This window comes from Mytilus edulis, chromosome 4, assembly GCF_963676685.1.
Source record: "Mytilus edulis chromosome 4, xbMytEdul2.2, whole genome shotgun sequence".
NCBI lineage: Eukaryota > Metazoa > Mollusca > Bivalvia > Mytilida > Mytilidae > Mytilus > Mytilus edulis.
In genome coordinates, this window is record NC_092347.1 from 80,696,889 (window position 1) to 80,724,398 (window position 27,510).

Consider the following 27,510-nt stretch of genomic DNA (forward strand, 5'->3'; position numbering starts at 1 on the left):
TGTTTTGTTTTTGAATCTATTGGAACTCTTGCTTCTCGGGGCTGCAAGCTTACTTGTAAAATGTAAATATCTCTCGCAAGTCAGAACGATGATTTTTGCTGCGTATATACATGTATAATTAAAAAAAAAGAAGGTGAAGAATATAAGAATGTATTAGCGATGATTTTTTTTTAAATCGTTTAGGTAATTCCCAACTACATAAAAGCGAGCATCATCATCATGCTGATCATTTAACAAGTTTAGTTTAAATTCTTTAAAAAAAATATGCAATCTTTTATAACCAAATGTAAAGGTTTTGTGAAATTATATGCCAGATTGTCCTACATGTATTCACAAATATTTACAAGATATTACCAGTAAATGTAGGCGTAGACTGAAATTGAATTTCAAAACGATTAACTCAGTTGGAAAAAATCTTAAGAAAAGATATCAATAGCAGATTTTATGTAACATTAAATAAATAAACCTCGCCGTTGTAGCATTCTTCTTCTATGTATACTTAATTCGTTATCATGGAAAATCTATTGAAATAAGAAAAAAGATGATGATTTTTCCACTCGCTTTTAATATATGTAATCTTTTTTTCAAAGTCAACACGCAGAATATGTCATGACTTACGCATGCCCTGATTGTTCCTGGGTAATACACACTTTTATAATCGGATTTGAACTTTGTTATAATTATGTCACAAAAATTAAACAATATGCTTGAAACAGTAAGACTTGGGATAATAGAATAGGAATTTATGATCGTCTACACATTTTACTTTTTAACCTAAATAACATGCAGTCGCAATTTCACTGTTAAAGTTTTCCTCTTGTATTTGGATATGAATTGGACCTATTCATAAAGGATTTCTACAAGAACAATGTGGTAAGTAAAGCATGTTAAAATTGGGGCTGATTATGGGAGAATAATATTGACCCGATATTACTGTATTGGTTGTTAGACCATCGTTTGATTGCAAAACATATTGCAGTTTCAGAGCGACTGTTCGATAATCTGGGTTTGTATATACATTTAAACAATTATAGATGTATTAAGCCTCGTTAGCTGCTTGAAGTATAGACAACACGCTTATTTGTTTTTTCCAAGCAACCACCTATCATCAAATATATAATTTCGATACCAGATCTGTCTTTTTTGTGCAGATATGTTTTATTCTAGAATAGGCGCTGATATTATCCAGACACTAGTGCTGTTTTTTATAATCTCCAATCTTCATCTCGTTGACTTTCATACGTAACGGCGACGTTTTAATTTGATTATTGCCCTCACAGTGTCACAGACCTGACATTTACAGAGATCTTTTTTTGAAAAACTGTGTTGTAACTTTAAACACATAAAATAGTTATGTTAAACTAAGTCTTCAACTTATTTAATTATATATGTGAAGGACATGGCACAATTATGGTGATTCGATGAGTGTATCAGAACTTTTAATTGTACTAATGACTAGAAGGGAGTAAGTAAACGTGTCCAGAGCAGGAGCGGATCCAACCATTTTAAAAAGGGGGATTTCCAACCACATGTCCTCTTTCAAATGCGTTGATCGTCCAAAAAAAGAGGTTCTAACCCCCGAACCCCCCCCCCCCCTTTTTGGATTCGCCATTGCAGAGATTTTTTCTCGTAACTGGACATCTCCCGTCCGGTAGTAAAACCCTTAATGATTTGCGACGCCTGTTTGTTTGTGTATGATGTCGTTCCCTATACGTTTACATACCTTTGTATACATATTCCGCTGATCTACGATGGCTGCTCGTGTGGGAGAAAATCGGACACGGAAAGGGCTTGAATTATTCGAGTTAACCTTTGTAACGTTTCTATGAGAGGTCAGCATGTGACCTTTTACAATGCAAATGAATGCGCCTATCCTACATACCTCTAATTTCCAGTTGTAGTCTAAATTTCCCGCTTTTTATCCCATGAGTCGACATACTTGGCAAAACCTACCTATTGTTTTCATTCCTTATGTGTTATCGTCCCAAATATGTATAAAATATTTGCCACTTAAATTAAGAATCAGTCAATGAATCTAAAAGTACGTGTCATTTTTTTAGTGTAATAACTTAAGTTTGTAAATTGATTCACCAGAGTTCAAATATAAATAGTGTCTCTAACGTTATATATTTAGTAGTTTGGCGGATTTTTGGCTGATATACAAGTTCTTGTTGTTTTTTTAGAAGTTAGTACATATTTGTATTATATTTCAGTTTAAAAAGAACTTACGCTTATAAACGATATTATACAAGATCATCTATGGGAAAAAAAACTGTTCTCATAGCACCACTTTTATCGAACTGTCCTTTCTTTTGCTTGGTTCACTTACATAATGTTAAGAAAGCGCATTAAGTCAAAGGTCGTGTTTATAAAAACTTAATAAGCTAAATGAGCTGTGATTTAAATACTTGAAATTATGCAATGAGTGTAGTGAACGAAGACGAATGAAAGTTAATCAGTAATTCAAAAGATTTGTTAAAAGATGCATGTCGACAAAATATCGTTAGGGAAAGAATATCTTAAGTTTCAAATGCAGATGAAATTTAGTAGAATATTTGAACAACATTTATACGACGATGAAAACAGGGTGTCTCATTATAAAATGATTTACAAAGAATCTATTTTTAACACCCTTTTTACTAGTGTTAAATACATGCGAGTGTCAATTAACTCACTTCATATCACAAAATACAATATAAAATTCATTATAAGTGTCCCAGTTTCAACCTTTATAGTTAAAAGATTGTTACGCCTATGTCGTGAGAATGTGAATCACAAAGAATCTTAAGCAGTTAAAATAAACAATCGCAAACATTACACACAGCTAATTTTCTAAAAACTATTATTAGATCTGTTTTGTTGTTGCTATTATTCACAGCGCTACTTCTCAAAACTGCCAATATAATAAATCTCCACTAGAGATGGAATGAATAGGGAGAATACTGTTAGGTCGCCTTATGGCATTAAGCAATGAGCAAATATAGAAAAGAAGATATGGTATAATAGCCAATGAGACAACTGTCCACAAGAGACCAAATGACCCATAAATTAACAACTATAGGTCACCGTACTGCCTTCAACAATGAACAAAGCCCTTATCGTATAGTCAGCTATAAAAGGCCCAGAAATTTATGTACAAAACAATAAACAAACAAAAAATATGATATACAGCGATAAACGAAAAGCACTAAATTACATTATTCTGACTTCTCATACAAAATGTTGTCAAACATATTTATATATAATTTTATTATACTGGGAAGGTCATACCCAAAGTTTTATCTTTTTGATTTCTGAGAATTCATTGAATTTCAGGCATCACTTTTATCATTCTTGAGTTATTTGGTGTTGTAGGTCAGAAAATTAGAAAGTAAAACACAGCTGTTGTTTACACATTTATACCTGACAAAGCTTAGAGAAGATTATTTGATTATTTAACAAATTTATTTAACCTCTTCACATTAATACTAATCTATCAACTAATCTGCTTTTGTTCATGGTAATTATAAGAAAAGTCACAGACTAAATAAAAGAGTAAAATCCAATGTGTCGAATGTCATGTAAACCTTAATGCTGTTATACATTGTTGGATACCTGTAACATTTGTAACTAAAACGTCACATGTAAAAGGAACGCTTACTATCTAAATATTCAATGTTCGGGCAAACTGATGAAAACATAGTTAAGGAAGTATGCAAATATTTATCGTTCTATAATGAACAGAAATCTAGCGTTTTATCTACGCGAAACTTGCAACAAACACCAGTCAACCATTTTATCTTCCACTTTTTTGCTCTTTTTGATGGTTTAATGTGTTACATTTATTAAGGTTTTTTTTTATTTTTGAATGTCTTTAATATTTATACTAGTAACAGTCTCGTTATCCTTTGTCATGGAAAGTTATTCGAATTTCAAAAGGAGTAGGTACGGTAAGGGCCAATTTTGGCCTCAAATTTTAGCTTCATCTGACGAACGATTTTGGACACTTTTTAAACACTTGAGTGACTGTTTCAGTTGATTCAATTAGTTTATGTGAAAGATTCTAACTGAATTAGTCATTAAAAACGCTCTTATTCAAGCTTAAATATGAAAAATCTATCAAATATGGCCAAACATGTCACTTTTCAGATGGTTTTTGTCAAAAATGAAAGTGGCCGCATCCGTGTTCATCCTCAACCTTTATATATGTTAGGTATTATCATCAAATACAGCTTACATTTCAATATTAAGAATGAACACAAATGCGGCCACTTTCATTTAAGACGGAAACCGTCAAAAATTTTAACTAAAATGCTACAATTGTGATGATTTCAGTAATTTAGCATGACTAAATGATGCTAGTGCCCGATATATGTGCATTGTATTGTAAAAAAACAGCCCATATTTATGTAGCAGAAGCATACTACTTTCCAATAAATAACTAACATTTTACATCTTTAACAATTTGCTATATTTTTGGGCCAAAAAGGGGTCTTGCTGGACCTACTCCTTTCTTATTCAATCAAGTTTCAGGCTTAGAAATTTTATATGACCGATGGTTTTTGATTTTGGTGTTGTCTAATGGTTAGACAATAGTCAATTACCAATCCGTTAGTGCATGGTGCCTGATGACTAGCTTACAACTACATTGTATGTTATATATGACTAGTATATATTTGTTTAGGGGCCAGCTGAAGGACGCATCCGGGTGCGGGAATTTCTCGCTACATTGAAGACCTGTTGGTGACCCTCTGCTGTTTTATTTGGTCGGGTTGTTGTCTCTTTGACACATTCCCCATTTCCATTCTCAATTTTATACTAGAATTACAACGAATATCATTATATTGAACAGGATCTGCCAAATTACCGGAGCAACTGAGGCCAACCCTGGTTTTTGATAGGTTTGCTTTTGGTCAGTCATTATAGTTTCTATGTTATATTTTGTAAACTGTTGCTTGTCTTTTTTTTTCTTTTTTTTTTGTCATGGCATTGTCTGTTTGATTTTGTCATGGCATTGTCTGTTTGTTTTTGTCATGACATTGTCTGTTTGTTTTTGTCATGACATTGTCTGTTTGTTTTTGTCATGACATTGTCTGTTTGCTTTTGTCATGGCATTGTCTGTTTGTTTTTGTCATGACATTGTCTGTTTGTTTTTGTCATGATATTGTCTGTTTGTTTTTGTCATGACATTGTCTGTTTGTTTTTGTCATGGCATTGTCTATTTGCTTTTGTCATGACATTGTCTGTTTGTTTTTGTCATGGCATTATCTGGTTGTTTTTGTCATGGCATTGTCTGTTTGTTTTTTTCATGGTATTGTCTGTTTGTTTTGGTCATGGCATTGTCTGTTTGTTTTCGACTTGTCAGTTTAAATATCCCTTTGCTATCTTTCGTCTCTCCTCTATCTACTAAATATTTCTTTCTAAACTTTCCGTATACAAAATAAAATGTTTTTAATGATTACACAATTCACTTCTCTGTCCTATATCTCCCCTCTAAAAAAAAACACCAATCCACCCACCCGACCAACCCACCTTTATACAATTTCACTTTAGAAATTTAAAACTATAGGCTAGATAGCGATATATTTGTTCATCGAAAATTAATACAATCCTGGACTTCTTATTTAGTTTTTAGATTACTTTATTTTCGAATATACATCCATTTATATCTAAATATTAGATGCATTATATCATTCGTATTAGTAAAAGGTGTCCAAGTAAAGATATTTTTTATAATTATGTAGATTTTATTTATTCAAATTCATAATTGTTTAAATCATGCGAAACATTTATCAAAATATTCGTTTATGGACAGTATTTACCATGATCTGGTATTTAAAAAATTCAAAACAGTATGAACTATTATTAATATTCAGAACCTTAATAGATTTAAAAATTTTCTTTTGTGAGAAAGTGATTTTTTTGTAAATCTAACATTCTATGCTTTACAAAAAGCACAACAGTGTTTTATTAGATTTATGTCATTATGTCATTATATGAATACAGAGGTTACCATAATAATAGTTCTTATAGAAAAAATAGACAAAAAGGGCCCAAAGATTGACAATTTCCCATGTTTGTTATAATATCAAATAGGCGTACGGAAAATAATAATTTCTAGCCTATTTCACTAAGAGTTTCAAATGTTCATCTTGATCAGGATACCTTGCCTTGCTGTTGTTCTATGTAGCCATGCCATGAGCTAATTGGTTGGCATTTTAAGTTCCAGCATCACAAATTGCAAGATCAATTCTATGAACGTGAAACTGTATCAAATTAAAATGATTTAGAAAAGAGGTTGGGATGGGAAACAAAAGAGGAACACTATTTTACATTTACATGGCGAGCTCGGCAGGGGCAGGCTATTCTTGTACATCAAAGATAGATGCTGTATAGAAACCATTGTAAGTGCTTGGAACTGTTTGATTTTCAAATGGGGATTTATTGGTCGAACATATAGTCCGAGTATACGTACATACACCAGCGTTCCCTTGGGACAATAAAAAAAAACGGTAATCATTTTAGCATTTTGTTAGGTGATATATATAGATATTTTCAATTGCCATTGCTGTAATAAACAAATTACACAATTTGCACTTATTCTTTCATCTCAAGTGGAATCGGCTCATTAACTTGGAATGACTAATTTATACTTTAGATTACCTATTTCTTCACTGTAACACACATATTGACTGTTATTTTAATGTTGAAGACCGACTCGGTTGTAGGGTGTTCGTTTCGCGTGCTCGGGGTCAGGGGTTCGAACCCCGGCAGGTTCAAACCGAAGATTATGTAATTGGTATTTGCTGCTTCTATTCTTAGATCGCGGCATTAAGAAGTAATGGGGAAAACTGGTCAGCTGGGAGTCGGAGTAATGTTACCAGAGAGGGTTTCGTGTCCTCCTGCGCTACTTTTTACATATGTTGTGACCTTTTGAACTAGCACGATACCATTCATAGTGACTGTTCAAATTAATATTTGTTATGACATCTGAAATAGTTCAACAAATGTAGCTACATATGTGTCCTCTTTCAGGGTATATACAATGTACGATGATAGCAAACAACCAATATTAAATGTTCAACCCTTTTTTAACGCTAGTCTTGATACAAGGCACATTACTACAAAGAGAAACGATATAGGGTTACAGAAATTATATCTTTCAATAGAAGTCTTGAATTCAGAGAAAAACGTTCGCAGAAAAAACTGTTCAGGGAAATGGGGGAAAAAAAGATATGTCATCGTGCATTATCATACTGAGCTATTGGTAGCCGAATTGTTCCGACAACAATGCATATAAAAAAAAAAGTATAAATAAAAAAAATTGTGAAAACTTAACATAATTTTAGTCTAAACACCATCAGCTATACTACTAGAACCTTAGAACACTAACGTGCAAAGAATCATGATTCCTAGAATTCGCTTAGGAGATATGAATCTACCAGGAAAATACAAGTTTCACCTAAATAGTTATCATGCTTGTGAAATATATCATTAGAGTCTGATGCTATACGTAATTGTTAATATTGTATTTACGATACAGATGTACAAAAATGTATCCAAGATGTTGTCGTGTTAATTGATTTGTTTGATTCCTTGTTATCAATTATTGAAATTTCAAGTTTAGCAAGCATTTTCAATTTTGATAAAATATTGTAGTATATTCAAAGCTCTTAGTTTTTAATTCATAATTCATATATTCCGTATACCTAAAGTCTACATTCAGAAAACGTTTAAATGGTATCGATACTGGTCTGTATGCCATTTGTTGACCGATGACTTACAATTACAGACCTAGTATATATTGACATAAGTGATCGACAATGGTCACAGCTTAGAGAACAGAGTTGATGTTTTAGTGTATTAATAGTAGCTCCATTTAAACATATCAATCGTAACCTTGTATTTGGTTAATTGAGTATGTTTATAATCCGTATTATTTCTGACTTAGAAAATAGATTTTAGTTTTTTAAGTACCATTAGTACAATCATACATTTTATAAATATGACCAGTAGTTTTATTTGAACATTTAAGTAAACTGATCGTTTTCGCCACTTGAAAAATAATTCCCAATTTAATATTTTAGTTATTACAACCCTTCTTCATAGACAGGATGTATTCAGTTGTGTTTTTGTGAGTAATCTTCTTTACTTTTTATGTTATTGACATACTCTCTTTTTATACTTGATTGTAATTGAGATCATAAATTCTTGTAGATGAAAAGGTATAATGTACGTTATTAAATTCTAAACAATAATATTTTTGTGGTAATAAGTACATGTATGATTTTTTTTAAACCATCGCCAGATGTTTAATGAATATACAAACACCAATTCAAAGATCTAAATCTTATTTGCAATGTAATCCTGAAAAAAAGAATTAGTGTATAAGTTTTAATACCACACGTAGAAAAACGCTTACATTTAAAACGGTTCCACTTCAACATTCCCTATGCATTCAAAATATAACTGTATGTTTCTGAAGTGTTTTCGCTTGAAATTCTTAAATGCTAGAAAAGCTAAATTTTACAACTATGAAATTGCCCGTCAGTTTTTGTTGCAGTGAAATGATCATATTGTAATCATGTGTAACAGATATAAGAAGATGTGGTATGAGAGCCTATTAGACAACTCTCCAGCCAAGTCACATTTGGTAAAAGAAAAAGCATTATAAGTCAAAGTACGGTCTTCAACACGGAGCATTGGCTCACACTGAACAGTTAGCTATAAAGGGTCCAAAAAAATGACTAGTGTAAAACCATTGAAACGGGAAACCCATAATGTGACTAATGTTTTACTTTGTAATTCTTAAAGTATTTGACTTCTTATTTGATATAACATAACGATACGTAATATAAGAATAAAACAGCTACCATTTAACTGATTTATCTCTAAAGTTCAGTTTGTCTTACTCATACGTCGTGTATTTTCAAAAACCGTCATCACCTTTCAGATTCCTATTATATAAGAGCAGATAGAAAATGTAAAATTGTGTTCATTTATATGTCAATCTTACAAGTGGTAATGTGTAAATCTGATATTTTTTTTAAATCCACAATCTTTAGCCTTACCTTGCCTGAAAGCGATCGTTTCATTTAGAACAACACTTCTTAACTTCACACATACGTGCATACAAAGACACACATTCGTTTAAACAATTACATGATTAATGAATTTGGAAGGGATATTCAAATGCAGATTTCTATTCTGTGTATTCATTTTCCCCATAAAAGCAGTTAGTCAATATTTAATTAGATAATACTAAGAAAGGATTTAATGGTAGATTCTATATTGAAAAAGAGGATGTCGATATTCTTTTAAAACATTTTGAAGAACTTTCTGTCAGTGTCATTATCACCCATTTTAACAAACAATACTGGTGTTGTTTCATGATTTTCTCTGGTATTTATGTAGATCAAACTTGTCATTCTTAATAGTTCAAAATAAGACCAAAGTTTAGTGTAGACTTAGACAACAGATACAAAGTCAAATTCTAAATCTCCCCATGGTCTGAAAAAAGGGTCTATCTGCAAATTTTATCAAGATAAAAGGCAAAAAATTAAGACTGATCAAAAGTAATTTAAGCCCGTTAAGCCAGGAGCCAATTGGTGGTTTCAGTCTGTGTTTTGAATGCAAATGATCAATTTTGCAGTTTACAGTTTTTGTTTGTTTGAAGCATACTTAAGTTGGTCAAAATTCGTCATTCAAGGGCGTAAACCTATGTCAGAAGTCATTGTATGTATAAGAATTAGATATAACTAGATTTATATTGATTTGATAGAGGCCAATTATGACAATGGCGGTTATGTTGGATAGTTGGCGGACGGTATAAAATGATAACAAAAAGTATATTTATTGTACATACCAAATAAATTATTTTGGCCTTCTATTCGTGAAACTTTACCAGCAGTTGCAAGGGAAACATAGCGTTTACTGACGGACGACAGACGTCGGACGCCAAGTAATATTTAAAGCTGACACTTGTCAATTGGACCAATTGATCTTAAAAAATGAAAGTCTGATGACTGATCTAGTGTTTCGTGGACAACATTTGTCAGGTTACATTTGTAATATAAAGTTAGACGCACCATTAAAATTTCACCGACTTTTGATGTTTTTTAATGACTGCTTCAAATGAAATATTTGATAGTTTTCCAATAGTTTTGTTTATTTGATTGAAGTGATAACTTACACACACTTCGTAACAGAAGATGTTTGTTATGTTTTCTTTACATTAGAAGACAAATCGATCTTTTTTTATTATACATTCCACTATTGCTGAAAATATATATATATTGGTATATCGCCATATACTAACAATAATTTATTATTTATTATAATGTACATACACCGCAAACTTTCGATATTATTTGTCTCTAAAATATGGACAAAATTCAAAAATCCGATCTCAAGAATTCAACATATTAAGAACAAGTTTAGCGATAAAATGGAACGACAATAGTGATTCTTTCAACACTTCAACTAAGTCGGTCTATATCAATCCTCATAATTTCAAAATTAAAGTTACATACATTTATCATTAGTATCTACCTTTCAACAAGTATTACTATTAATTTTTACATATCTTATATCGGGTCTTGAACAAAATTGGATTTTGTTTTATCTTATAACCTATTTCATAAACAAATGTATTTAAATACAAATATCGTGCCGTTGGGAACTGACCCTATAAGACAAATTAGAGAGACAGGATCGATCAATCATAGAATACCTGAAACTGACCAGTGGACAGGGTTGACCATATAAATCAATACAGCAAATAATGGAATGAGATATTTAATTAAAACAGAAAATTAATACGTACTTGGCAATCATCAATTTATACAAAATAAAGTTAGATTTAGTTTTATATGAAGGAATAGAGTTAATTGAAGTCGCCGGGCATGGGAAGGTAGGACCATATGGTTCTTTTAAAAAAAAATTAGATACTTTAAAATGAAAAGATCTCATAAGTTTTAAAGAAAGCACACGTGTTTTTTTGTTGATTTTTTTTCAATGCATTGAGTGTAAGTGTAATATTCACTTTGACTTTAAACTAAATAATATGATAGAAAATAATAACTACCAAATATATACAAAAAAAATGTTTTTGAATAATATTTGTTTTTTTTAATTGATGTGTACTGCCTGATGATGTGTTTAATTATGTGAAATTGTGTGAAATATTTATAAAATTGAAAAGATACATGTACTCCAGATAACTGATAACTACATGTAACCAGCAGCCGCACCGTCCCTGTGTCAGTTGTTTTGGTAGCTTTTAACTCAATGATTATGCTGTGCAGACATGTGTGTCTGGCATAACCTGTGTCAGTACTACCTACATCTTAAAACAAAATTTTGGAAACCCAGCTATACAGAAACGACAACTAAAGAAGCATACACAAAACAGCGAAATTGGCCTGAATGATAAGCAACTATTAACTTATTCTACTTTTTGAACACTATCAAGTTCAAGGCGATATTTCCGTTTCATCAAACACTGAAAAAACACTCGGCCACTTTAGTTACAAAACATATTCGTATTTGATTTAAAATACCAGCATCTTGCACTATAAGCCTGTAGTTTAATATAGATATGAATTTATTTAAAACTATTGACAAAGCCTTTAAAGGTAAACACATATAACAAGTGCAGAAAGATTAATAAAAGGAGATGTGGGGCATATCTCAGGAAGAAGGGTACCAATCAACACAAATAAAAAACGGACAGCTAGAACAATTCGTTTGCGGTACTTTCCGTCAAATACACCATGAAACTTAATGAATATATAAAGGCAACACTAGTATACCGCTGTTCAGAAGTCATAAATCCATTTACAGAAAACAAATCCGGGTTACAAACTAAAACCGAGAGAAACACATCAACTATAAGAGAATAACAACGAAACAGCAGAAAACTGAAGAGCAACAAAAACAAACAATAATGCAACATACATAGACACGAAAAATAAGATAACAACTTCTATACTCCTTACTTAACTTGCTATATTACTCGTTCCTGCTAAAACGTTTAAACCCGCTGCACTTGTTTGCACCTATCCTAAGTGATGTCCCTGTTGTTCAGAGGTTGTCGTTTACTGATGTGGTTCATAAGGGTTTCTCGTTACTCGTTTTTCATATATAGATAAGACCGTTTGTTTTCCTGTTTAATTGGTTTTGCACTAGTTATGTTGGGGCCCTTTATAGCTTGCTGTTAGATGTGACAAAGGCTCCGTGTTGAAGGCCGTGCTTTCGCTTATTGGTTTATTTTTTTACAAATTGTGACTTGCAATTGGATAGGGAGTTGTCTCATTGGCACTCCCTCGCGTCTTCTTACATCTTTTGGTTATAAAAATAATAGCAATATGTCTGAGAAATAGATAATGATATTTATATCCCGCACAATGCACAGAAAAAAAAATCTGCTATCAATGTGATAGCTTACTAGAAATTAAAACAAAACATCACTTTTGTCTTATAGGGTCAACATTCCAATCTTGCGGAAATTGCAAAGCGTATTATACCAAGAAATATATTCCAAGATTGCGGAAACTGCAAATCGCATTATAGTAAGAAATACCTTATCATACAGAACGAGTGACCGTAAAATTCTAATTGATTCAACTGCAAATCATGTCTTTTAATTCAGAATTCCGGATTTTCCGACACCAATGTTAATCTTGTATTAAACAAGTAAGATTTGCTTTAAGTGACAACGATAACCAAGTTCGAATAAAACCTGCATATGAAATGTGTCCCAATTGCTTCCTTGATAGATGGTTGCAGCTCACATATCAACTATTTAAACGCGCGTCTGGCGTACTACATTATAATCCTGGTACCTTTGGTAACTATTTACACCACTGCATGGGTCGATGCCCCTGCTGATGGACATTTCGTCCCCGAGGGTATCACCAGCCCAGTAGTCAACACTTCGGTGTTGACATGAATATCAATAATGTGGTGATTTTTATATATTTCCTGTTTACAAAATTTCGAATAATTCGAAAAACTAAGGATTTTCTTATCCCGGGGATAGATTACCTTAGCCGTATTTGGCACAACTTTTTGAAATTTTGGATCCTCAATGCTCTTCAACTTTGAACTTGTTTGGCTTTATAAATATTTTGATATGAGCGTCCCTGATGAGTCTTATGTAGACGAAACGCGCGTCTGGCGTACTAAATTATAATCCTGGTACCTTTGGTAACTATAAACAAGGGTTCATAATAGTAAAGTTGAAATCATATCCTTGAAAGATCAATGTTCGTCGTCATTATTTGGAAGATGTGTTATCAGTGCCAATGAGACAACTCTCCATCCAAGTCAAAATTTGTAAAAGGTAAACCATTATAGGTCAAAGTACACGGAGCCTTGGCTCACACCGAACTGTAATCTATAAAGGGCAAAAAAAAAAATCTAACGGTCTAATCTATTTAAAAAAACGAGAAAAGAGATATACCCAGATTTTGGAGAACAGTGAATGAACCATTGCGAAGGGGATGTGGACATATATTGTTGTGTAAGGACTGCAAGTATGCAAAAAAATCATGTATTTGACAACATGCATTAATTATTCAACTGTTCAATATGGAATTGCTATAGAAAAGAGGCTCCTCGATACAATGTCCTGTTTTTGACATTATAGCTCAATATTGCACCCATTTTCAGGATTCTAGCTAAACCAGGAAGGCTGAACTTTATCGAATAAGTTTTTGATTAGGAAAAATTAAAAGCCAACAGTAAGTCAAAATAAACAAAAATAAAATGACAGTACTTTTTCTTTGAACCGGATATCGTGGTGTAAAAAAAGGTAGTGAATTTCAGGTTAAATACCAGGAGAATCTTAGGTACTCTGGTAGAATAAGCAAATTCAACTCCACATGTGACACCCGTTGTGTAGCTCGTATGAATACAACCCAGGCGATCAGTCTAATTAGGTAAATCGCATTCCACAAAAAGAGGACTGAGGTTGACAATTGAATCAGATATTCCATAACGACCAACCAACTCGTGATGGCATTTGTAAAATTTTCGAATTGTAATAACAGCAACCCCCGACTATGTGGAACGCATCTATCCCATCGAATTGGAGATAAAGGATACTACAGATACAGTTAAGTCGGCTTCATATCTTGACTTACATCTAGAAATTGACAATGAGGGTCGGTTGAAAACAAAACTTTACGACAAAAGAGATGATTTCAGCTTTCCAATTGTGAACTTTCCATTTCTAAGTAGCAACATTCCAGCAGCACCTGCATACGGGGTATATATCTCCCAATTGATACGATATTCCCGTGCTTGCATTTCCTATCATGATTTTCTTGATAGAGGGTTACTGCTCACAAGGAAACTATTAAACCAAGAGTTCCAAATGGTGAAGTTGAAATCATCCCTTCGTAAATTTTACGGACGCCATCACGAGTTGGTTGACCGTTATGGAATAACCGTTTCACAAATGATATCGGATATGTTCCTTACGTCGTAACTACAATCCCCTTCCCTTTCATGAATGTGACCTACCGAATTAGACTATTTACCGGATTTGTAATCACATAAGCAACACGACGGGTGCCACATGTGGAGCAGGATCTGCTTACCCTTCCGGAGCACCTGAGATCACCCCTAGTTTTTGGTGGGGTTCGTGTTGTTTATTCTTTAGTTTTCTATGTTGTGTCATGTGTACTATTGTTTTTCTGTTTGTCTATTTCATTTTTAGCCATGGCGTTGTCAGTTTGTTTTAGATTTATGAGTTTGACTGTCCCTTTGGTATCTTTCGTCTCTCTTTTACAAATCATGAATGAATATTCAAGCACTGGTAATTCGTATCAACTTGGAGATATATACCCCATATGCAAGCGCTGTTTGAAATAGCTTTTTAATACTATTTTTTATATATAAATCCAAATTCTAAACATACATAATCACGGACCAAGGAACCGAGTTTTCATATAAAAAAGATTATGTTAAAATCTTGTTCACAATGAGTTGCCATTTTTATTGTTACATGCATCAATATTTCAGGATACGCCTGTCCACATCATGGTTTACATTACTACTAATGGCCAGCTGTGTTCTTGCAGAACAAAAAGTGAGTTGAATTTAAACATTGTAATATCTGGATTGACAAAAATGATAATTGGCAGTGATTTAAATGTTTAAAACTTCTGGAACTTAACATTTAATTATTAGAACATTGGATATGCCTGTAATGGTCCACACACCCCTCTTTTGAATTACAGCATATGATACAATTACACAATAATGAATTTATTCGTGGTATTATAAAACCAGATTGAAGTACTGCATGTATGTCCAGTATTGTTCATAATACGTACATATATATAGATAAATAATATGATTCAACTCTGAGTATGTTTATTCAGAATTCTCAAAGATCAGTATTTATGGAATGGACCTCTTGGACAGTTTGTTCAAAAACATGCAATCAAGGAATTCAAATGAGGACGAGAGATTGTGCCAATACGTAAGTTGTCATAGTTAAATGTCAGTTAATTTTAAAATAATCACTTCTTTTTTTTATTTCTGTTTACTTTCTTATTTGAACGAAAATTATGGGTGTTTTCTTTGCCCAAGGTAAAATCATGATTGAAAAACTTCTTCTACCATGTCAAGCTGAAATGTTAAATTCTAACTGGTTTCCACATGTGGAACCAGAACTACGTAGCTTAGCACTTGCGTACACCTTAGGTGTTTTGTAGGGTTTGTGTTACTCAATCTTGAGTTTTCTATGTAATGTTTTGTTCACTTTTTCGTCTTATCATCGTTTTTTCGTTGTTTGTCATGGCGTTATAAGTTTTGAATGTCTCCTTTGTATATTCCGCATTTTTTTTTTATTATTTCAAAATTAGAACATATAAACAGACGCGTAAGTATAAGTCTGCAAGTTTCATTACTTTTCTAGCAAGTGCGTTTTATGATTTCATGATTTCATATATATAAACAATTATTTCAGATGTGTAGTAAAATTTCCTGGTGTTATTTGTAGCTCTGATTTTCATTTATTGACAATAGAAAGTAGCTTTGCAGCTAAAAACATATCATAGGAGTTAAAAATTGTATACAACCGTCATCTGTTTTATTTTAACTCTCAGTGATTCACAAATCTTCAACTAACGATGGGCTAGTAATAATTATCATTCATAAACATATTGTTTTAATTACAGAAGTAAAAACTGCAACAAAACTGAAAAGCAACTAAAAGTTTGTCAGCAACAGGTATGAATTTTTATACCAATTAAAAAACAAATTAATGACATATATCTAGTTTCATTTGCCTGTGAGTTACGAAGTAATCATTTAAGTGTTGTCATGAATTATCATTGAAGTTGTACAAGAATTTGAAAGGTTCAATATGCTAAGAGTTGGCTACCTTAGTTGTATTCAGCAAAACCTTTTCGGAATATTTTTGATCCTCAAATGTTTGCTTTATTTTGTTTTTTAACTTTTTTGATCGAGTTCACTGATGATGAGTCTTTTGTAAACGAAACGCTCGTCTGGTATACAAAATGTATTTGTTATATACGTCTTATGGGTTTAGATGTCTTATTCGCATTCATAACTTCATCTGTCACGAAACATTTGAGTAACTATTAACAAAAACTCAATCTGATTTATTATTTTTAATCTTTACACACTTGTGAAAATACAATGTTTAAAAATATTTATTGTAAATCAGTTCCTCATTTATTTGGCATGATTTTGTGGTTTTATCTAACACCCCTGCTTTAGAAGTAGAATGTATTTTGTAATTTCTTAACTGAAGAACGAAACAAGCCTAATTCAAGTTTATTGTTATGTAGAAACTATGAAAAACTCGTATCTATTCAGTCATATATATTGTTTCTAGCATCATGATATACAGTGTTTATGTTGATCTTTAGTTATTGCTAACGTTTTGTATGTGTGAAGAATAATACTACGTAAAGAACTTTGATTTTCTGTGTTAGTGATGACTACTGTACCCATATTTTGACTATTTTACCTAAGATGTCGGTTTTTTCACGCATCATTGTTAATATAATGGAATTTGAAGCGACTGTCATACAAGTGAGAGGTTTAGCGCTATAAAACAAGGTTCAATTCACCATTTTCTACATTTGAAAATGCCTGTACCAAGTCAGGAATATTACATTTGTTGTCCATTCGTTTGATGTGTTTTATCATTTGATTTTGCCATTTTATTAGGGACTTTCCATTTTGAATTATCCTCGGAGTTCAGTATTTTTTTGTGATTTTACTTTTTTCTACTTTTATTTGGAAGTTTTAAGTGAAATAGGATCTTCTAACCCTATCGGAACCCATTAGTTTTTCATGAAATGTTTTCTGTTAGTATATTTCTTGTTTCCCTTTAACCATTAGTTTACAGAGTTTTGATCGAATTCGTTTTTCTCAACCTTACCCTTTTCACCATCATTGATATTAATGTGGTGACCAGTAAACGTTTTTAATGATGAATAGTGTCTTTTATACATCCTTGTCAATACAGTGGAATTTGAGCGACTGTCATACAAGTGACCGGTTTAGCTAGTTATAAATCTAGGTTTACTTCACAATTTTATACATAAGTAAATGACTGTACCAAGTCAGGAAATATGACAGTTGTTATCCATTCGTTTGATGTGTTTGAAGCTTTTGATTTTGTCATTTCATTAGGGACTTTCCTTTTTGAATTTTCCACGGAATTCAGTATTTTTGTTATTTTACTTTTCACATAATATACCTACATATTGTTTCCTTGACAATATTGAAAGGATATTATTAGTAAATTCAAATTACATTCATATTTGTTTATATCAAGAACTAAATGGTATTTTGTGAACAAACAGCTGATCAGACATCAGTATTTGGATAAAGTTTACTTCCATTATCGATTTTTCATCTCTTCTGATAACCACGATTGCTTATAATCCAAACAATATAATGATTTTATGCGTGCTTTTGACATGTTTTTCGTCTGAAATTGTCATGTCATTAAGGCTTTTCCTTCAATTAGGGCGCTGCCGACCAGTAGGTGGGGTCATATGGTAATTACTCTGTCTTTCTTTAATTCTGTTTGTCAGCACTTCTTTGTTGTATGACAAATCAAGTCAAGATTGGACCAACCAGTTACATATTTTTGTTTTATAGTTGTGGTAATTTCTATCAAAAGAAGACCCCTTTCCACATTGATTCCCTGTGTCAAACATGATTTGGTATCGCTATTCACAAAACTGCCGCAAAACATATTGTGCTTGGATAAATAGAAATTTATGTTCATAAAAAACACATCCTGGAGTCGTTTTTTTTTTTGGTGAACCGGATGAATTAAGGCCTAGCGTTAAAATTATCAAATAAATTGATTACTATTATACGCATCATTAATTTACGCTTATTGCTTATTATCATTATTTGTTTGTGTCTGTCTCTCACACAAAAAAGTGCAAGCAGGGCTTTTATTCCTGATTATTCATAACAGGATAATATGTAATATATTCATTATCTAACCTGAAGTTTATCTAAGAAATTGTGTTTTCCTTCAGTTTATGGCTTTTGATCGCTCCTTTGATACCTATTCCCCGTACATTATTATAATAAATGTTCGGTTACCAAATTGCGTACTTGTAAGATTAAAGTTTATATTGGTTATAATGTTTTCCTTCAGTTTATGGCTTTAGATCGCCCCTTTGTTATCTTCTCCTTGTATATTTTGATCAGTTTTAATTTTCAAAATTGTGTACTTATCAGGTTTTATTTTATCTTGGTAAATGGTTTATCGTTTTTTTTTTCAATTTAAGGCTTCATGTCGCCCCTATGGTACTTGGTTCCAACTTCCCCTATATTTTATGGCTTTCGATCGCCCCTTTGGTACGTAATTCCCATACATTTTGATTATGAATTTTCAGTTTCAAAAGTGCGTACTTGTAAGATTGAAGTTTGTTTTGGGTAATTTTGTTTTCCTTCAGTTTATGGCTTTTGATCGCCCCTTTAATACCTTATCCTCGTACATTTTGATTATACGTTTTCATTTTCAAAATTGTGTTCTTTTTAGACTTTATTTTATCTTGGAAATTGTGTTTATCGTTTTCCTCCAATTTATGGGTTTAGATCGCCCCTTTGGTACATTGTACCTACTTTCCCTACATAATTTGAATATGTATTTTCAGTTTCAAAATTGTCAAGAAACATGCATAATGTTTGTATTGGGTCTTTTCGTCAACCTTTATACTTAATATGATTATGGGTACCAAAAAGATTATAATTCATAAATGGATACAAGTGCGATATTTAGGCTAGCTAAAATCCCGTTTTATCCTTCATTTTCTTCAGAAATGTGTGTACCAAGTCAGGAATAACACCTTTGTTTTCCAAACACATTTCATTGATATATACCCTGTTATGCTTTGTCAGATTTTGATGGACTGCTCCACCTTTTTACAATTGAGTTTGATACATGTATTTATGCATATTCCTATATATATGTCTACGCATACACGTTAAGTTCATACATGATTTATTTTAATTTCAGGAATGCAAAGGAAAAGTAAGAGATTCGAGAGATCTTCAATGTCAACATTTCAGTAGCAAGGTTGTTCATGGAAGGAGGCATCATTGGTTTGGATATACACATGGTATGTCTGGATATTTATTTTATTGAAGTTAAGATCATAGATGTATTGAATTAATTAAAAATGGTATACAGTTATTAATAATTTATGTTCTCGGTTTGGAATTGAAATATTTGAGAATATTTTTTCAGTTCCCAATGAGACTTAAAACAAATAATTTTTAATAGGTATCCAAAAGAAAGTCCAAACACTTTCAACACCAAGTATTTGAAAATTAAAACGGAGATAGAAGTTTTGTATTTAGTTGTGTAACTGCAACAGTAGGTTATATTACCTCTGGTTTTAATCAACTTTTTTGTCAACTTTTGTGGCACAATTTCTTTGATGCTTGCAAAAATAGGCCTAAGATACAAAGGAAACATTCATTTAAAACTCTTAAGTCGAAGAGAATCTGACAACGCCATGGCAAAAAAAACCGAAAGCGTTTCATATATGTTCATCTCAAACATTTGGCCTATAGAGACTCTTTTCTTTGGCACTCAAAGATCCAGATAAAGACGTCTTTTAGAATAGAAAGAACAGAAATAAAAGATGCCTTAAACGTCGTATGTATATTCCAAAACAGCAGTGTCTATATATACTAACTAATTTTGGGAAAACGTCAATTTTTATTAAGTTCATTCGAGCCAATATGAATTATCATTATGGTGGCGTGGTTACGTATTTTCACAACCACATGGACGTTGCTGTGTATTTATACATCCTAACATTCAAAAAGATTGTAAAGAATAAATACCAAGAATGAGAATGAGCCTGGCATACTCGAAACATCATTTTATTTATTTTAATGCCCTGATCAGTTCCAAGGGTATTAACTGCATTTTACTGGGATATACAAGTATTAGTAAGGTAAAACTTTTCAAATAACGACCGGGTAGTAATCAACTTGTCAAAACATAACCTCCTAGCTTTTTGTCTCAGTTCAGTAGAATTGTATCTCCTCAGAATTAATGAGCATTACTTGTATGTAATATGAATTTGACATTACATAACTTGACACATAAATTGAAAAAAGTGATGCCATAAAATATAACAGTGACTTGAGTCATATAATAAAAGTGTTTATAAATTTTACAGAGTTATCATCCACCATTATCTTTTTATGCGTTATTTACAAAATACAAATTACGTTCGGAACATTAAATTATTTTGTAATAAAGGTTTCAGCCTATTTAATTTGCACTTCAAGAAATGAATTTACTGATTTTCAAGTGCAAAATATGAAACTTTAATGTATTAAACATAAGATCATTGTGGAAAGTGTAATTCGTTTTAAATCGTTTTTTAGTTTGTGGTACATCTAATCAAGAGTCCCCGCATGCGTTTCGTTAATTCAATATGATTATTAAGTATCGTGAAATCGGAGAGACTCCATGATAGTGGGGTATTCAATGTTTAAATTCCAGAATTTTCTTATCTCACTGAAATTCTAGAATTTTTATACTGGACAATCATTTTTACAAACAACAATGCTGCACAGTATTGTTATACTGTGTTTTTTTAAACCGTATTTTTTGGCAATCAGTTGAATTGTGCTATTTATATATTGTACAAAAACTAGGTGTAATGCAACACACATTTTTTTTCTCACATTCTTGTTGAAAATTATTTATATTTGCATTAATAACGATTTTAAATATCAAAGTAACAGGAAAGTCATAATGAAAGATTGAAATAGATCTGTGCGGCTGTGATATTACGTTAATATTGTGTCTGTTCTGCAACAAAAGCTATAAATTGCAGCTAATAATGTTCGGTTACAGATAGGTGGAAGTAGAAATAATTATCAAAATATTTTAAATCAATTTGTTTTTAAAGCTAACAAAAACTCGAATACATTATAATACCGACAACTAATTAAAATTATACTTTTTTATTTATTTTTTGTCGTTGCTTCAAGTGTCAGTTTGCTTAATTGTACGGTGAATGGATTTGTTTTATCCCGTACAAGCAAGACATAACGAAATAACAACAGTATGATTATTATTATCAGTTAAATAGGATTTGATGTCAGCAAACATGTTGTTTGCCCCATGCATATTATGTGTGAGCCTGTTATTCAGTGATTGTCATATGTTGCTGTATATCATATTGTTTTTATTTTAAAATAATTTGGTCGTTAGTTTTCTCATTTGAAAAGTCAGTTTACATTGTTTTCTTAATTTTCAAGTCTTATAAAGCGTGTTATATTTAAAGCTTATGATACGGTTTAGGTTTTGCTCTTCGATGAATGCCGTACAGTGACCAAATTTCATTTGGTTTCTAGTGGAGAATTGTCTCATTAGTAATACCATACCCTTTAATTTTTATATACACCCTGCCACATATATGTGTATGACCTTTTTCAAAACTTGTAGAAACCAAAGAGTTTGAATTTAAGAATAATAACTTTATAGTTTGCGATTATCGGTATACTAGAGATGTCTTTGTACATTTATATATCTTATGGGTTGGTATTTATTGTAGTAACATGCACTTATTATTGTTTCGGTTCAACATTTGGACGTCTAACATTTTGAAAAAAAATAATGCTTTCAGGTAAAAAGGGGACATGTTTTGAACAGCATTGTGACAATTTTTGAGAAATGTCTATTTAATTTAAAACTTAAAATTTAATTTTCAGAACGGAATCAGTGTGAATTATACTGTAAAGCTTCATATTATGGATTTTATATGAAGTTTGGGGATAAGGTTGAGGATGGAACCACATGTAAAGATTCTAGAAGTGATGGCATATGTGTTAACGGGCGCTGTCAGGTGAGTACTTGATTACAAGAACATATGTAGCTCCATGTGATATTAGGAAACTAAAAAATAGCGTTATTAAAAAGCTGTTGAATATACCAGACAAAACATGTATGAAAAGAGAAAATTCAATAATCAACATGCTAGTTAATTTAAGCTTTTGATATAGTTAATGGATAAACATGCCAGACGCTAGAAAGCGATAGACACTAAAGCCAAAATTGGAGTGTGGTAAACAAACGTGACCCAGATTTAGTCGCTATCTTTTGATTGAATTCAAATTATTCCAGATTGCTTTGGTAAATATATATTTTGAGATATTACTAAACCAACTACTCATAAAAATCATACATTGGCATAAATTGATAGGAAAACAACAGCATTTGTATGAGGTTAGTATCTCCTTGTCCAAAATACTGACTTGGTGTTTGATATTCATACTAGATTTCATGTGTATTGCTAAACATCTTTGCCATAGAATGTGTGTTTGGAAAGTTTCAAGTCTCAACAATATGATCTATAATGTTATATTCTAGAGTAAAAAATCTAAAAATCTAGCATTTGTCGAGGTTCATATATCACTTTTACCAATACACAGAGTATATTCAGTGTTAATTAAACGTTTATTTCGGTTAATATAGAAATAATCATTTCATCCACAGTACAATTTTATGACAAGCGTCGAAAAGGGTATTGAAGGTAAACATGGAAACAATAAATATCTAACTTCAGTAAGGAGTATATCATACATTGTTATTGTATGACTAGGAACTAATTTATGTAACGAAACATATTAAACGCTTTAAATCAAGATTGCAGAAAAGCGTTCTGACTTCGTTTGAATCATTCAAAACTATTTCATATATATTGCATAAGTTATTTGCAACTAAATGTAAAAACAGCTGCAGGTTCATTTAATATTGTTGAAATACGAAGTTCAATAACGAGCAGTTTATAATCAAGAATACTGATGAAATTTTTACATCCGACAACTTGACTTCGTTGAAATTAAAACAAAATTATGAACGAGGAATTGATATTCTTCTACTACAGATCTGTAGTCACACACATTTTTAATAAGAAATACCTAACGTTTTTGAAATCAAACGATTTCATTTCCGAAAGAGTAAAAGTTTCGAATCTAATTACATAAGATGAGTCTTGATGTGCCTTTTAATCTTAATTTAACAGCAGATTGAAAATACATATCTCTTCCCAGATATATGTTATTCGTCATGGCTCAAGGTAAGAGGGACCTGATATTAAACAGTGTTGTGACTCACGATTCTTTCAGTCGGGTTTAACTTCTCATCAGAAATAATTTCTGAATTACACATTAAAAGCAGGGTTTTTCAAATCGGAATTGCAAGTAATTGCTTAACGACGGTCATATAAAAGACAGGTTTAGCTAGCTATAAAACCAGCTTGAATCCACCATTTTCTTAACAAGGAAATGTCTGTACCAAGTCAGAAATATGACAGGTGTTTTGATGTGTTTAAGTGTATAGTTTTGCAATTTTAAGTGACTTTTCCTTTGGAATTTTCCTTGGAGATTGGGATTTTTGTTATTTAATTTTTAATCTTTAATGGTTTTTATCGGACAGTTTTATAATTAGGCTTAGTATCGGTTTCATTTCTAAAAGAATTGTGGACAAATTTTGATTAAGCAAATTAATGCCCAGCGTTGACCAATTTTTTTTACAGTACATAGATTAATATTAATAATTAATTGAAATTTGCTTCGATGTGATGCTTCATATTACATTAAGTTAGTCCTAATCCTAACAGCTAAGATGCTTATCATTAGGCGAATTGGACAGTATTATTCAGAAGGAAGCATGCAAATCAATTGAAAGCAGTCAGCTGTACGTGTCTGTGTGCTGTCCCACAGCTGAACCGGAAAATACAAAATTCTAAATTGATTTATTGTTGTTTCAGACAAATGACTTTATTGTACTAGAATGTTACTAAAAGGATTTTGAATATCCCGGATAAAGTTTGTATCTTGGCCATCACCATTAATTAATTAATTTGTTGAACTTCAATCATTGAATGGGTCATGAAACTATTCAGCTTCCAGTAATCAATCACGATCTCAAGTACATGTTATAACACTCGCACATACTTATATATGTAACAAAAAGACAACCTTTTGTGCCAAAAGCACTTTAAAAAGTTTTACTAAGTCGTAAAATTCACTAATGCTACAAGTATCCAAAAGTATCCTATTAAATTATAAACGGACACATTAGCAAAAAAGCAAAAATCAACAAGAATAAGCATAAACAGCAAGTGATTGATTGATTTATTTGTTTTGTTTTGAAACATTCAGCAGCAATTATGTCGTGCATATTAAGATTCAGTTATTACAGTTGATTTTCTAAAGTTGAATAACCGGGGAATTTGAAATACCATCTGACAGAATTGTTGTTATGTTTGATAACGACTGAAATTTGGCCTAGCACCAAAGTACCCTAAAGAGTTGTTGCAATGATTCAGTCAGGAGTTTAATCCACCACTTTCTACGTCAGTAAATGCATTAACCATGCCAGATATATGACAGTTTTCGTCCGTTTTCTTTATGTATTTGAGCTTATGATTTTACCATTTAATGAGGGACATTCCGTTTGGAAATTTCCTCTGAGTTCGGTATTTTTTGTTATTTCTACTTTTATTAACGCACAAAAAAGCGTTGCTGTCTTGAAAACAACCAAACTGATGACCATACAGTTTCGGAATAACATGTACTTGAGTTCCAGATGAAATATTTTTTTGTAGAAGTAAACTTTCTGGTATAATGAATTTGTTTCTGAGGACAACATCATGTGTTGGTTGACTGATATGGAATACCTTTGTCACAAATGTCCGCATATAAAAGTCAAATTGTCGTTCTCCCCATTCCGTCCACTTTTTCATGATTGTGACATCATCTAATGAGACTCCTAAACAAATGTATGAACTTCCCATGATCAACATGACGGGTGGCACTAGTGAAGCTTGATCTCAAAACATCTTTAGTAGTAAGATCACCCCAGTCTTTTTATTGGGTTTGTGTGGATAAGTTTCAGTTTTTTATATAAATATATAGCTATTTATCTTTTCGTCGTTTTTTTGTCATAACGCTTTCCGTTTCCTTAGAGACTTTCTGTTTTGAATTTTCCATGGAGCTCAGTATTTTTGTGATTTTACTTTTTAGACTTGTGTGTTTTGAATGTCCCCTCGGAATCTTGTACGTCGGACGCTCGTTTTCGTCTACAAAAGACGCACGAATTAAAATAAATAAAATAGTCAAATAAAGTACGAAGTTGAGGCGCAGCGAGGACAGGGTGTGCCAATTGAAAATGCAGCTTTTTAAAAGTAATATACATGTAAAAGTTTCGAATTTCTCATCTTATCTCTACCAATAGCTAAGATAGCTATTTATACATCTTTTTTTAAATTTGGAATTACATAAATTTTATTTAATTGAGGATTTCCAGGTGTCGATGCGTTAATTAAAGATTTACCTGTATCTATCTACAGGGATGCACTTGTATAACTATACTTTCATTATCTCAGAGTTTATATTAATTGAGAGCTAATATGCAATTACGATGATTAAGTCTGTTAAATTTAGAAACGTGTTGAATCTGCACTTTGTTATATTTGTTAAAGCATTCGGTTGATTGATCCATGCATTAAATAACTTTGTAACATGAATAGGCACACTTCAAGAATTAAGTGTAACAGACCATCTGAAGGTACTGATAAAAGTTTAATATAGTTTAAATTTAATCATTGGTATCTAAACTATCATCATGTATAAATTCTGATGTTTAACAGCATTGGGCATTTTGAAAAGTAAACATTAATTAATACTTAATTGTCTTTCTTGAGTGAATAGAACGTCCATTTTTTGCATTTGAATTCTTTGTTTTATTCTTTGTGCGTGCGTCATACCTGGTTAACATCTTATACATGCAGGTACATCAATATGAAAATAAAAATAAAAGTAGGCGACGTAGTTGCAATTAATAATTCTTCATATTCATAGTTTAGTTTAACTTTTACTCCCATTTATTTGTACATCAACAGTTAATGCTGACGTTTTTTTCAGAAAAAATTCAGTCACTATTTTTCAACCAGAGTTGACCTAAAACGGACTTCGCTATTCTTTGAAAGTCCTGTTTGGTCATATTATTATTCAACTATTTCGGTTCTTATACGTACTTGGTTTTCAAGTATTCGGCTTTTGGAGTCCCTGAACTGTTTACAATTCAGAGGGTTTATGCTAAAGAGATTTTAATGTATGTCTTAGCGCATATTCATGTATCATATAATTTGCTTGGTCTTCTCCAGTTGGAAAAAAAGGTTGCTAAATGCCGATATTACATTTTTTTCTGGTCTTTTTCTAAAAATATCTGTTTTTTTCCTGCTTCATACACTTGTTCTATATGAAAAAAAAGAAAAGACTGTCATTATTTCCGCCGTGAGAGACAAATTTTTAGGCGACATGAGCTATATTTATGTTGCTTTGACAATTGTGTTGTGATTATTAGCTTTTATTTTTTCATGTTTTCATCGATCATTTGACATCATCAATCTAAGATCACTCGATTGAAGGTCAATCATCATATTAACTTAGTTTTTAACAACTAATTGTCAAACAAAACAAGGTGCACGATGTCTGGAAAAGTATTGGAGATAGTTCTCAAGTAACTAATTAGCCTGGAATATAGACACTTACGAATTAAGTGAAGACAAACTACCTTCCAGTTAGTCTAGCTTTTCTTGACTCTTGAAGTAGACTTATAATGTATTAATATATGTTTACATAACCTGGGTGTTGTATAAAAGCTTGTTTCCTTTTGAAGTCAATAAAAAGATCTTGCAAATGTGCTAAATGAACTTAAATACTCATCTCTTTATTGGCTTAGATATTTTCTAGCTTTGTTGTCATACGACACAACGTTTTTATACTTGACGGAAAACTCGGTTTTAATGCATTTACAATGTTCAATTTTACACAAATATAAGTGGTATAAGACGGAGACGTGTATGATGTATTTAAACTGTTTATAGAATTAAAAAACAAATTTGTCAAATAAAATTACTTCATTAAATTTTAATTACCCTAGTACAAACGGTGCGTTCTACTTGATTCTCTTTGTGG

The 27,510-nt window shown here is 31.8% G+C and overlaps 1 protein-coding gene across 1 annotated transcript in view; it reads left to right on the forward strand.

Annotated features, from left to right (window-relative positions):
* The first annotated feature begins 448 nt into the window (after positions 1-448).
* The window catches only part of LOC139520679 (thrombospondin type-1 domain-containing protein 4-like), an 89,567-nt gene continuing 62,505 nt past the window's right edge, over positions 449-27,510 (forward strand). Inside the window, exons 1-6 of the mRNA XM_071313545.1 lie at positions 449-873; positions 15,010-15,076; positions 15,372-15,472; positions 16,173-16,224; positions 19,514-19,616; positions 22,237-22,370. Coding sequence (XP_071169646.1) covers positions 869-873; positions 15,010-15,076; positions 15,372-15,472; positions 16,173-16,224; positions 19,514-19,616; positions 22,237-22,370 — 462 coding nt within the window. The 5' untranslated portion in view covers positions 449-868. The remainder of the gene's footprint in view (positions 874-15,009; positions 15,077-15,371; positions 15,473-16,172; positions 16,225-19,513; positions 19,617-22,236; positions 22,371-27,510) is intronic.